This window comes from Vombatus ursinus, unplaced genomic scaffold, assembly GCF_900497805.2.
Source record: "Vombatus ursinus unplaced genomic scaffold, bare-nosed wombat genome assembly UNPS02010219.1, whole genome shotgun sequence".
NCBI lineage: Eukaryota > Metazoa > Chordata > Mammalia > Diprotodontia > Vombatidae > Vombatus > Vombatus ursinus.
The window spans coordinates 6,314,508-6,327,267 of record NW_020949997.1 but is presented as its reverse complement, the minus strand read 5'-3'; the positions used below and the strand labels follow the sequence as shown (position 1 = coordinate 6,327,267).

General features: G+C 40.5%; 1 protein-coding gene across 5 annotated transcripts in view; it reads right to left on the bottom strand.

The window, feature by feature from the left end:
* Window positions 1–12,177, bottom strand: part of LOC114037025 (zinc finger protein 2-like) — a 17,407-nt gene extending 5,230 nt beyond the window's left edge. For 4 of the 5 annotated variants that reach the window (XR_003568397.1, XR_003568398.1, XR_003568396.1 and 1 more), the window contains exons 1-5: window positions 12,055–12,177; window positions 6,830–6,918; window positions 6,281–6,407; window positions 1,248–1,358; window positions 1–445 (exon numbers count right to left, since the gene is read on the bottom strand). The exon at window positions 1–445 is cut by the window's left edge. Coding sequence is in view for 2 of the 5 variants with exons in the window: in XM_027853812.1 (XP_027709613.1) it covers window positions 1–445; window positions 1,248–1,358; window positions 6,281–6,407; window positions 6,830–6,862 (716 nt within the window). In the remaining 3 variants the exon portion in view is untranslated. The remainder of the gene's footprint in view (window positions 446–1,247; window positions 1,359–6,280; window positions 6,408–6,829; window positions 6,919–12,054) is intronic. The other variant, XM_027853813.1, reaches the window with a different exon arrangement.
* Between the last annotated feature and the right edge of the window lie 583 nt (window positions 12,178–12,760).

The following is a 12,760-nucleotide window of genomic DNA, read 5'->3' as shown; positions in this document are numbered from 1 at the left end:
CCACATTCATCACATTCATAGGGCTTCTCTCCAGTATGAATTCTCTCATGTTCAATTAGGGATGAATGTTTAGAGAAGGCTTTTCCACATTCATTACATTTATAGTGCTTTTCTCCATTATGAGTTCTTTGATGTCGAGTAAGAGATGGGTGGTCAAAACTTTCTCCACCTTCTTTACATTCATGACTTCTCTCTTTGGTGGGATTTTCTGGAAAGCTGACTGATAATTGTTTGAAACTGATCTCATGGAAAAGGAATTTATTCCAACTCTCCTTTTTAAAATTTTCTTTCTGCCTCTCCAATATACCCTCAGGTATATAAATTCTTGCAAATGTAGGATCTAGATGATCCTCTCTGAACCTTTCCATAAATGTCCCAAAAGATTCTTTTTCAGAAATTTTCTTCTTTGGAGCTGACACCTTGGTTTTAGGCCTACTCTCCCAATCTGAAACCAGAGAAAAAATAAATGCAGTGTATTCTCTGTTAGGTAAGAAAAGAAAATGCTATGGGGGGGAAGGGGAGATACAATACAATAAAACAAAATAATGTCCACAAGATGTGTATATGTGTGCGTATGTATACACAAACATACACTTTTCACCTCTCAAAAATAAATTTACAATCTGGAGGAGAGCTAACAAGTGGGAGAAAAGAAGTGAGCAGATGACAGAAGTGGAGGGAAAGTTGTGAGGTCACTAAGGAAAGTGAGCAGAGAACAAGGATTACCAGGGTTTTATACAAAGTAGAGAAGAATGTGATGAGGAGGAACAGCAAAGTATAAATAAAAAGATGGGATAGGATCCAGGAAAACGATCTTTCAGTGAGTAAAGAAGCGGTGGAGGAGAGGTGTTCCTAGAAAGAAGAGAAGATGGTAATGGTTAAATGTGTAGTAGCTAGATATAGATAGATATGTAGATATGTATATATACATATATGTGTGAGTATTTCTATCCATTTATATCCCTTCCCACATATTTAACCTTTTAGCACTTTCTCATTCTTTCCAGAGCTCCACCTTCTTTATTTACTGAAAGATCATTTTGTGTATATGTGTGTATATGAAAAGGAAACCAGAGGAATCACAATTGAAGGAAAGGTGGCATACTCTTCCTACTATCCCCCACCAAAAAAGGAATTAGGGAGAGAGCTTTCCTGCTTGGGTCCATGGGTCTTGAGTGCTGAGGAGAACTTCCTCTCACTAAACTGTTGTTACATCCAATATATCTCATATGTTGGTTCTTATTTACCTAAAGAGTTTTTTGGCATGTCTTCCTCTTCAGATCTCTGTAGGTTAAATATCCATGGGTCTTTCCCTCGCTCCAATTTGAAAATCACATCAGGTTTAGAAATGGAAAATCCTGTTTATGGAGAAGGATATGAAACACAGTAGTCTCTACAGGGGACACAAATGTCCCAGAAGTTAGTCCCTAATGCTTTGACATGAACCCGCCTTCATATACAGTCATTAGCATTTTATCAGTTGCCAATCTTTCCAGTAATACTCAAGCTATGGGTCTATGTGTGCCTTCTAGGAATACTTTTTCTCTTGCAAAGATCATAAGGGGTTTAGAATTTTGCTATTAAGATAAGACTGAGCTCTTTTCATCAAAACTCCCAGGAAACTGATCTTGATACGTTAAGGACACCCAGAAAACTGCGCTTCTTCTTCATATACTCTGACTTGAGCAGAATCCACAGTGGGATGACAGTGCCCAGTGACACTGACAAATACGGATTTATTCTTTCCTGTTTCCTTGGATCCAGACTCATTCTCCAGGAATTCAATAGCTAGTGAATACCTAGGAATGGCATGTACCCAACAAACTGTAGTAATAATGTATTTAACTGATGTCTTGCCAATCTAGTCAAACTGAAAAGGAAGGGTGAAAGAGAAAATTGCTTGTGTACACTTATCAAACCATAAAATAGCTATAACCAAGGGAAAAAATAGTAGAGATGTCCAGAAATTCACTGGAGACAAAATCCAAAAAAAGAACAAGCAATAAATCCAAAGCCCCTCAGATGTCTATACAAACATGCACAAAATATGGATAGCAAGGTGAATAGAGAACCTAACACAAGGGTTCTTAACCTTTCTTGTATCATCCCTTTGGCAGTCTGGTAAAGTCTGTGGACAGCTTCTCAGAATAATGTTTTTAAATGCATAAAACACATAGGATTACAAAGGAAACCAATTATATTGCAATGAAGATGTTAACAGACCCCCTGATATTCATCCAAGGATGCCTTATGGTTCTGTGGAGACTAGGTAAAGAACTCCTGAACTGACACAACGAGGCTCAATTGACCTCATAAAAAACTGATATTTGGAAGAACAGGAGCCATGACTGGATTATTCCTCTAGAAGGGTATATCTTCTTCAAAAAAGGATAGTTTAAAAAGGGAGAGTGCCTGACTTGGAACAATACCCTGATAGTTTTAAGTCCAATATCTGAATGAAATGAAATACTCATGTAGGTCATTCAACAATTAACTAAAAGAAATTTATTTAGCTATAGCAGGGAAAAGATATTCAACAAGGACATGCATCAAGGACTCCACAATTTGATTTAGCTCATCAAAATTCTCCTGCCTCTTAATTGCCCATGGTGATCCACCAGCCAAGCAACAGAGAGCAACTTGTTCTTCTTGTGGCTTTTTTGTGCTCAGGCAACCAGAAAATGATGTCAACAGTCTAAACTGAGCCAATTAAGTTTAGAGAATGATTAACCTTTTAAGGAAAAAACTAGCTTAACTTTCATGGATACAGGTAATTAGGATATTACTCCCACTCCAGGGGGTATAGCAATATTGTGTATTAAAAAGAGACATTCATATGAGGAAATCCAGGAATTAGAGGTATAAAGTATAGTTAAAAAAAATTCAAAAAGCTCAACAGAAGTAAAAACAGAAGCAAAATTGTCATCAGGATATCCTACAGATCAATGAGACCAAAAGTGGAGATAAATGAGTTCAGGGAACAGGGAACAAGCTTAGAAGCAAGGCATAATAGAGTAGTGACAGAGCACGTCAATCATCAAATGTCTGCTACAGCGTCTAGAAAAAACTGCAGCTAACAACTTCTTGACTTGACTTGATAACTTCATGTTTCAAATGGGAGAAGAACTAACAAGGGAAACATCTATTCTATATCGTTTGCTCACCAATAAGGAGGAATTGGAGGCTGGAATGGAAAGGATAGGAACATTGAGAGAAGTGACTATTCCATTTTAGAAATTCTGATAGAGGGGCAGCTAGGTGGTGCAGTGGATAGAGCACTAGCCTTTGAGTCAGGAGGACATGAGTTCAAATGCAGCTTCAGACACTTGATACTAGCTGTGTGACCCTGGGCAAGTCATTTAACCCCAACTGCTTTACCATTTAAAAAAAAAAAAAGAATTTCTGATAGAGAAAGAAAGTAAGCCAGTCAGAGTGTGACATATACCTAGATTTGGGGAGAACAGATTTCAAAGTGTTCACAGAAAGGAAAGGTAGGCTCCTAAAATTCTATACAAGAAGTCAGCTCAGGAAACTTTCAAGAATGAAATTTTTAAGACATAAAGAAAAACAATTCTGATAAGGAAAAAGGGGAATGTTTAAAGAGATCAATATGAATGCATGGAGAATTAATTACTTACTTAGATTTTTTTTGTTGTTGTTGTTTTTGTTTTTAGGTAATTGGGGTTAAGTGTCTTCCCCAGGGTCACACAGCTAATAAGTGTCAAGTGTTTGGTCTGAGGTCGGATTTGAACTCAGGTCCTCCTGACTTCAGGGCTGGTGCTCTATCCACTGCGCTACCTAGCTGCCTCTCTTAGATTTTTGAAAATACACTACAGAAGAAGACATCTGGTAACAAGAGGATGAGTAAGAAAGATGAAAACTATCAGAATGAGCTAAGGCTGGCAAGGAAAGCTAAAGATAACAAAATTATGTTTGTAAAGCTCTACTAGGGAAGAGAAGATCAAAGGAGAATAGGACCACTGTTTGGGAAAAGACGGGATAATGATAATGAATGATGAAGAGAAGGCAGAGCTGCTCAACTTTCTTTTTCTTTTTTGCTTCTGTATTCTCTGACAAGGAAAAGTATCTTTGGGCTGGAAATAATAGAACAAAAATCACTAATAGGAAGGTGAAGTTGATTCCCAGGATAAGAAGGCCTGTATTAAGAAAATACCTAGGGGGGCAGCTAGGTGACGCAGTGGATAGAGCACTGGCTCTAGTGTCCAGAGAACCTGAATTCAAATCTGACCTCAGGCACTTGACACTTACTAGCAAGTCACTTAACCTGGATTGCCTCACTAAAAAGCAAAAAAAAAAAAAGCAAAAAAAAAGAAAAGAAAATACCTACCTATCCTTGATGACTTCCAATCATTGGACCCAGACCAACTACATCCTAGGGTACTGAAAAAACTGGTAAATGGGACTGCTAAGACACTCACTGATTTTTGAAATATCACATAGAAAGGAATGAATGCCACAGGACTTTCAAAAAAGCCAAGAGATTGGAGTATGTAAACTATAGGCCAGTGAACTTAATTTTTACTGTTGGGAAAATTCTAGACAAAATTATAAAAACAAGTTAGTGAACATTCAGAAAATATACAGTACAACTTCATCAAAAACAGCTCATGCCAGACTAACTTCACTTATTTTTTGATAGGATTACTATATCACTAGATTGGAGAATACTGTAGATATAGTTTACCCAAACTTTAATAAAATATTTGATAAAATCTTACTGTATACTTGTGGACAAGATAAAGAGATGTGGATAACCTTGTCTCACTTTATGTAAAAGATATTATAGTTAGGATGATTCAAAATTGGCTAAATAGCCAAACCCAAAGGATTTGATAGCATCCTGGAAGGTTGTCTCTAGTGGAGTGTCCTAAAGATCTGTATTTGGCCCCAGACTATTTAACATTTTTCTCAATGACCTGGAGATAGGCATAAATGGTATGTTTATCAAATTTGCTAGTAACACAAAGTTAGTAAGAATAACTAACCCATTGTTTAACAAGATCCAAAAACATTTTGACAAGCTGAACATTAGGTCACAACTAAGAAGATGAAATTTAATTAGAGTCAATGTACACTCTTACATGTGGGTTCAAAAAATTAATTTCACAAGTACAAGCTGGTAAAGTATGGTTAGACTGTGGTTTGTATGAAAAAGATCTGTGGTTTTAGTATACTGCAAGCTCAATACTGAATCAATAGTATGATTGATAAAGCAGACAAAAAAATAATGTGATCATAGGCTTCCTTAAGAAAGAAATGGTGTCTTTATTTCTGTTATAAGGGATGGCTCCCTGGGTTGGAGGGCATTATACATTAGGAAATGCAAGTGATATAAAACCAAAATATATCAATAATTTTTTAAAAGGCAGTGTCCAATCCATATCAATTCCATTATTTACATACTAATATTTAGCACCAGACACTGTGTTTATGTCCTGTGGCTACAAAGACAAAAATAAAACAAAACTTTACCCACAAGAATTTTATACTTTATTGCACTGGGGAGGTTTTAATCCTACTGTCCTCTATTCTGGTCAAACCACATTTGAAGAATTGTATTCAGTTCTGGGCACCACATTTTAGGAAGGACATTGATAAGCTGGAGTGTATCCAGAAGAGAGTGACCAGGATGGTGATAGGCTTTGAGATCATGCCATATGAGGACCAAGTGAAGGAACTAAGGATATTAAACTTAGAGAAGAGAAGACTTAGAGAGGGCTATGATCACTGACTTCAAGTAACTGAAGGGCTGTAAAGTGGAAAAGGGATTAGATTTGTTGTGTTTGGCACCAAAAGGCAAAACTGGGAGTAATGGGTAGAAACTGTTGAGAAGCATATTTAGGCTTGATGTGAGGAAGAACTCCCAAACAATTATAATTACCTTATGACTCTCTCTGATATCTCTCTCTTGCCTTTAGTTACCACTTCTAAATTCATGGCCTCCATCTTGCAGCTCTCCTTTTCCTATTTCTTGATGAATTCAGACCTTTTAAAGTTCTCATCCTCTCTAGGACCCACCCTTCACCTCATCCCAGAGCAAACAGTAAGACCTCACGCTCACCTTCACAGTTACACAGCCATCACTGTTGTTTCAAAGCAGTTCCTACAGGTATCTGTTACAGGACTATCCATAAAACACAAAGTCACAGTGAGACATAAATAAATCCAATCCCAGCTCTGCATTCACTACTATTTAGAAAAGAGGAGAGTTTTCTTAATTTAAGATAGATTCTGAATCACTGAGAGAAGCCATCCTTACCCAATGAGATGAGGTTTCTATAGTTCTCCAGCATCACATCCTTGTACAGGTTCCTCTGGGCAGGGCTCAGTTGCCCCCACTCCTCCTGGGTGAAGTTTACAGCAACATCCTTGAATGTCACTGATTCCTGAAACAAACACATTCTTGCTCACCCATAAAACTCTTCCAACCTACTGGGAAAGTGTGAAAATAAGAGCATTTGGAGAGATTGATGGGATAGATAGAGTGGTTTTAATGACTTTAAGGCATCTGAATACTATAGAATGTGAAAGGAGGTGCAAGGTGACCTATCAAAGAAAGGTCTCTTAGTCCCACATTACCATGTCTGTAGAATAGGAACCCACTGAGGAAAAGCACAAGAGTAAAGGGTATTTCTCATGATGGCCCGAATCTACCAGGATGGGCCCAGTTTCTTACTGATGAAGAAATGGATATCTGGTTTCAGGAGGGGAAACAGCTAAGCAGAGAAATTCAGGTTTCATGATGAGGAAAAAAATGTTCTGGCAAGTGAGAAGACATCTCAAGAAAGAGTGAGGAAGGTCAATTCACCTGGCACTTGGTTGTCAGGAACACGGTGGCCATTGCTTCCAAATTTGCACAACCCGCTCAGAGAAGAGGCTGCATCTCAAGAGCACAGACTGGGGAAGGAGAAAGGCAATGTGAGGCAGAAAAGCAATGTCCTGGAACTCCCTGAACAACCAGGTTAAAAGTCTCTAAACCCCATCTTTAATCTCCTTCAAAGAGGAAGTCAGAAGGATCATGGACAAAGCAGTTTCTCTCTTTCCAAGGACCAGAGGAGAGGACCTCAGGCATTGCTCCCCAGGATCTTCACTCTGTCTCTGCTTTTAGTATACTGCAAGAAACAAATGACTGTTTCTGAGTCAGGAAACCTGGTTTGAATAAACAGTTCAACCACATTTGTGATCTGTAACATAACATTCTCTCTATTCCTCCTTATTTGCTTTCTCCTCTAATGAAGCCACCTCATATAACAGACAAGGTCTCTTATCTCTTATCTTGTCACTATTTCTATAATAGAGATCTCCACTAAGAGAGAGCATCAGAGTAGGGAATATTCATTACAATGTTTATATATGTATTATGTGAAGTAGGGAAGAAGTAGTTTTAAGACAGAAGTGTCAAATCCTTGGTAACTGGCCCCAGGCAGCCCCAAAAACTTCCCAGTGAAGCCCAAATCAGATTAAAATGCAATGGGGAAATGTTTAAGAAAATAAATGAAAATACAACATAGAGGTCACCTTGTGATTTTCTAAGTCAATATGTGGCCTGCAGGAATCTCCTTCTATTGGAGTTTGACACCACTGGTTTTTTAAAAAGACAACGTTAAAAATCTCCCATTATAAACAGCAGGGGAAATTGTGCAATGATTTGTATAGAGGATGCCATGTTTGTATTTCTGTCCTAATCTGGAGACAATATCTGTATTCCAAGCACATACTGGTTTCCCTCCCAGAGGATAATAATAATAATACTTAGTAGCAGTAGTAGCAGTAGTAGTTGTATATAGCACCTACTATGTGCCAGGCACTGTGGTAAACCCTTTGTAATTATTATCTCATTTGATCCTCGCAACCACCCTGATAAGATGGGTATTCTTATGATCCCCATTTTACAGATGAGGAAACTGAGGCAGAAAGAGGTTAAGGGACTTGCCCAGAGTCACCCAGACTGCATTTGAACTCTCATGAATCTTCCTGACTCCAGGCCCAGTACTCTCTCCATAGTGCCCCCTAGCCAAAGGTGAAAGGCCTAAATGAGTGCCTCACTACAATCTAGGTTTTTAGGGAGGATGAAGGGTTTCGGAAGGAATATAAAAGTAAGACTCCTGTTGGGGAAAAAAAAAAGGGAGGAGGAGTTCTGAGGTACCAGGAGGGAGAGTTTATCTTTGTCAGGGTAATGGAAAATGGAAGAGTGCTGCAGAGAGATCAAAGTGAAAGGGAAATGGCGCTTGTCAATTACAGCTTACAAACAGGTTCTGCTGAAGAGAGAGCTCTGTGGAAGATACCGCTTGTTCTTCCAGGAATAATACAGTGGAGTCATGGGAGCTATCAAATGAAAGATTATCCTGTAAGAGACAGAGGAAGAAGCGTGGTAGTAGTTGATAATTCCCTAATCAGAGGTACCAGGGCAGATTTTTGTCATCTTGATAACAAGAGTGATATCTATGGTCTTCCTGGGACATATATCAACATAGAACAGAGAATCTCCCAAGACTTATCAAGACAGATGACAACTATCCATTTCTTGTGTTAAAAATGATTTCTCTAGGTAATCTGTGTCCTGAAGACTCAGAGCTCCACCCTGCCAGCCTTCTGTCCAAAGATGTTCAGAAAGACATCTCTGATGATGAGATTGCATTGAATCTTCTTATCTTGATCAAACTCTAACCCAGGACTGAATTGATTTTATCCTGCTCAGGTTTGGGTAGAGATAGACTTCCAGGACTGGAGGTGATATTTCCTTTGATGCCAGGAGCTATCGGTCCCTTTGGGGGGCCCAATTTTGGACTGAACTCCCATGCAACACATGTCAAGCCACTTTGGAAAAATTAAACCATGGACACATGTACCCCAATTTCATTTGTCTCTTAAAGCAGACTGTTTCAAATTGGGGTTTGTGGGGTTCATAGGGTTTGGGGTTCACACTTATGATCCATGTGGGTACAAATGACAATCTGAGAAGGAACATAAAAAGTATGGCCAACAGTTATAAAGTTCTAGGCAAGAAACTGAAGACCACAAGGACACAGGCTGTGTTTTCATCACTGTTACTAATGAAGGCAAGTGATAAAGAGAAATTAATTTGGGAAGTTATGGCTAAGAAGGTAGTATCTGAGAAAGTGATTTGGATTTCTCAATCACAGCCTATGATACAGGTTAACAGATTACTGGCCAGAGATAAGATTACACCTAACAAGGGAAGTAAGAATGTATTTGCCAAGTGTCTTACAAATATAATACAAAGAACTTTAAACTTAAAGAGGATTGGGAGGTGAAAAGACTGCCTAGACATACCCTCCAAGGTAGATACTTTATAGAATCACCACAAAGAAGGAAAACTAGCAGAAAAGACAACCAGAAATTCACTACAGACCAAAATTCAGGAAAAGAAGCGGTGGCAAAATCTATGGCAAATAAGGAAAATTATACCTCTTAAGAATCACCAAGATTTGGTGAAATGAAACCCACAACTGAATTATGATTTTGGATGGTTACACTTTATTCAAAAGAAACAGGACAGGTAAAGGAAGAAGGGTAACAGAGTACTACACATTAAGAAGGTGTAGTCATATGAGGAAACCCAGGAATGGCAGGGAGTTTCTGTGTGAAGGGGGGTGGAGGGAGGATGTTAGCTTTTGAAATCCATATGATGTCTATTCTACCTTTTTCAATTGTCACTACTGTTGTAGCCCATTTCACATCCTTAGATTGCATCAACATTCACTAAATATTTTACCTCTTGCTTTATACCATCTTATTTGATCCTTGTAACAGTTATAAAGTTGGTCCATTGAGGAAAATGAGGTTCAGAGAATTTAAGTGAGTTGTTCTAGGTCAGACTACCATAAAATGGCTGTTGAGATAGAGACCTCAGTACTCTTACCATTACAACACCAGCCTGTTGCCTAAATCTTCACCCTGCAATCATTCTCCATACTTTTTAACAATGATGATGATCATTCATTTTACTCTTTAACTTTATAATTCCTTGACCTTAAACTTGCTACCTCCATTCTACATCAATTATAGGAAAGAGTATATATCCCAAAATGATGTTTTATGAAGACTGATTGAAGAAACTGGAATATTTATCCTGGAGAAGATTTAGAGGAAACATGAATGCTAGCTTCAATAGCAATGAGCTGTCATGTTAAAGAGGATATAAATTTGTTCTGCACGGCCCAAGGGGGCAGAAACAGGAACAATGGATGGGAGTTTCAGAGACACAGATTTAACTTGTTTCTCTCTCTTTTTTTAAAAAATAAATTTTTATTTATGCCTTTTGTTTCCACAACAGCTACATTTCCCATTGTAACCCTGTCTACTCCCTCTCAGAGAACCATTTCTTATAATGAAGGAATTAAAAAGTGAAAGAAAAAAATGTAGCAAAACTAACCAATATAGTAAAAAATCTGACATGATATGCAATGGTCCACATCACTGCTACTATACACCTACAAAGAAACAGGTATGGTAGTTTTTCTTTGATAGAAAGGTGCTCATTATAATTTCATTTCAGTTGTTTTGTTGTTGTTCTTTCCATTTATCTTGTTGTCATAGTGTAAATTAGTTTTCTGGTTCTATTTATTTCATTTTGCACAGATTTCCTTAATAACAGAACTACCCAAAGGTAGAATGGGTTGCCTTGGAATATGGTGTGTACTTCGTTAGAGGCCACTAGGTGGCAAAGTGGATAAGGAATCAGACCTAGAGGTTCACACCCAGCCTCAGAGGCTTCCTAGCTTCTGACTCTAGTTAAGTCATTTAAGCTCTGTCTGCTTGTTTCCTCATCTCTAAATTGGGGAGAATGATAGCAGCTACTTCCCAGGGTCATTGTGAGAATAAAATGAGAAAATATTTATAAAGCACTTTGCAAACTTTAAAATGCTACATAAATGTTAGCTCTAATAATAATAAGTTGTTTTTATATTGCATGCTTATCAAATTTATGGATACAAACTTTAAAGGATTATATGAAAAAATGCTAGCTATTATTATCATCTCTAGAGCTTTTCATGCAATGGCTAGATAACCACTTACTGAAATGGCACAAAAAAATTCCTGTTCAGGTATAACTTGAAAAAGAAGGCCTGTGAAGTTCCTTCCAACTCCAAGAAGTTACAGTTTTGTGGAAAATGGGTGGAAATTACAGGGAGGTAAATTTTGGCTCAATATGGAGAGAAAACTTTCTAATCATTGGAGCTTTCCCAAATTGTAATGGGATGCCTCTTGGTTGAGTCACCTGTCATGGAGGTACTTGAGTGGATGTTGGTTGGCCACTTGCTAGAAATGTTAAAAGGGATATTCATGTTTGGACTCCACTAGATAACCTCTTGTGGAGAAACAGCCCTTGCAGTTCTATTAATTCCCCGATCCACTAACAATAACCAGACTCCAATCCTGGGTCACCACCACTTCAGCCTCCTGCCTCATCGGAAAAGGTCACGATGGGCCTGAACTTACTTCAGCGCACATCCATGTTTTCTGCCTCCAGCCAAGCTTTTGCAAGATACTTTTATGTCCCTCTGACACCCTCCCCCGAGCAGCTACAAACACCCCCCTTCCCCCTCTTCCTTGTCCTTCCCTCTCCCTTTCCCCTCCCCCATCCTCTCCCCTCCCCCATCCCCTCCCTCCCCTCTCCTCAGCCAGTCCTCGCTTCCACCAGGCTGAGGTACCTCTCTTCTCTGCACTGCTCTCTACTAACAAGGGATAGAGAACAACTGCCACGGGGTGGGGGGCGTTGGCCTTTTGCCCGGAAAAGGGGAGAGGGGAGGGATTCTTCGTCCTATAGAGCGGAGATTACACCAGGTGTCGGAAGATCCGGGTGCGAATGCTGTGTGACCCTGGACACATCGCCTCTCCTTTCTGAGCCTCGGTTTCTGCATCTGTTCTATTGTGGCTCCTCAGAGACACCACCGACACCACCAGCACCACCTCCCTCACCTGCCAAGGGTACACGTGTACACGTACACAGACACACGCACACACACACACACACACACACACACACACACACACACACACGCTTTTTACCTCAGACCAAGGCTAGACCAGAGATGTCAATTCTGGGGCCAATCCGGGAGTATGCCCGCGCAGACGTTCCCTCAAGGATGAGTTCCCGATTTCTTCCGGCAGCTGCCCAGCCGCACTCGAGGCCGTCTGGCCCGCCTCGAGAGGAACTCTGGGAAATGAGGCGGTGCTAGAGACCGCGCGGCCCGGTGCAGTCTGGGAAATGGAGTCCCAGATTCCGCCTGCGCAGCCGCGGCGCGGGGCGGGGTGGGGGGCGCTGTGGGCGAGCTTGTCATTGGAGAGAAGGAAACTGAGGCCCAGGGCAAGGTGACTCAGCGTGGGAAACCGGAGTTTCTGGATCCCTGCCCTCACGCGGGGTGCTCCCGAGGCGGAGAAGCAGGGGTGTTCTCCCTGACGAGCTCGTGACGCCCCGAGGGGGAAGGCGGCACCCCAGACCGGTGTCTGCCCGGGAGGGAGCCCCCCAGACGTAACCCTGGGAGATCTGCCTGACGGACCCCGGAGGAAGGGGCCGCGGACCAGCCAGAGCCCGGGAGGGCTCACCTCTGCAAACCCGCACTGAATGCAGCGAAGCCCTCCTGACCTGACGCCTCCTCCCCAGCTCCCCGGCTCCCCGGCTCCCCGGCTCCCCGGCAGAGGACCGAGGAATGTGACGTCAGGTTCACATACACGCACACAACTCTTAGTTTTGTGTAACTTTTTTCCTCTTTTC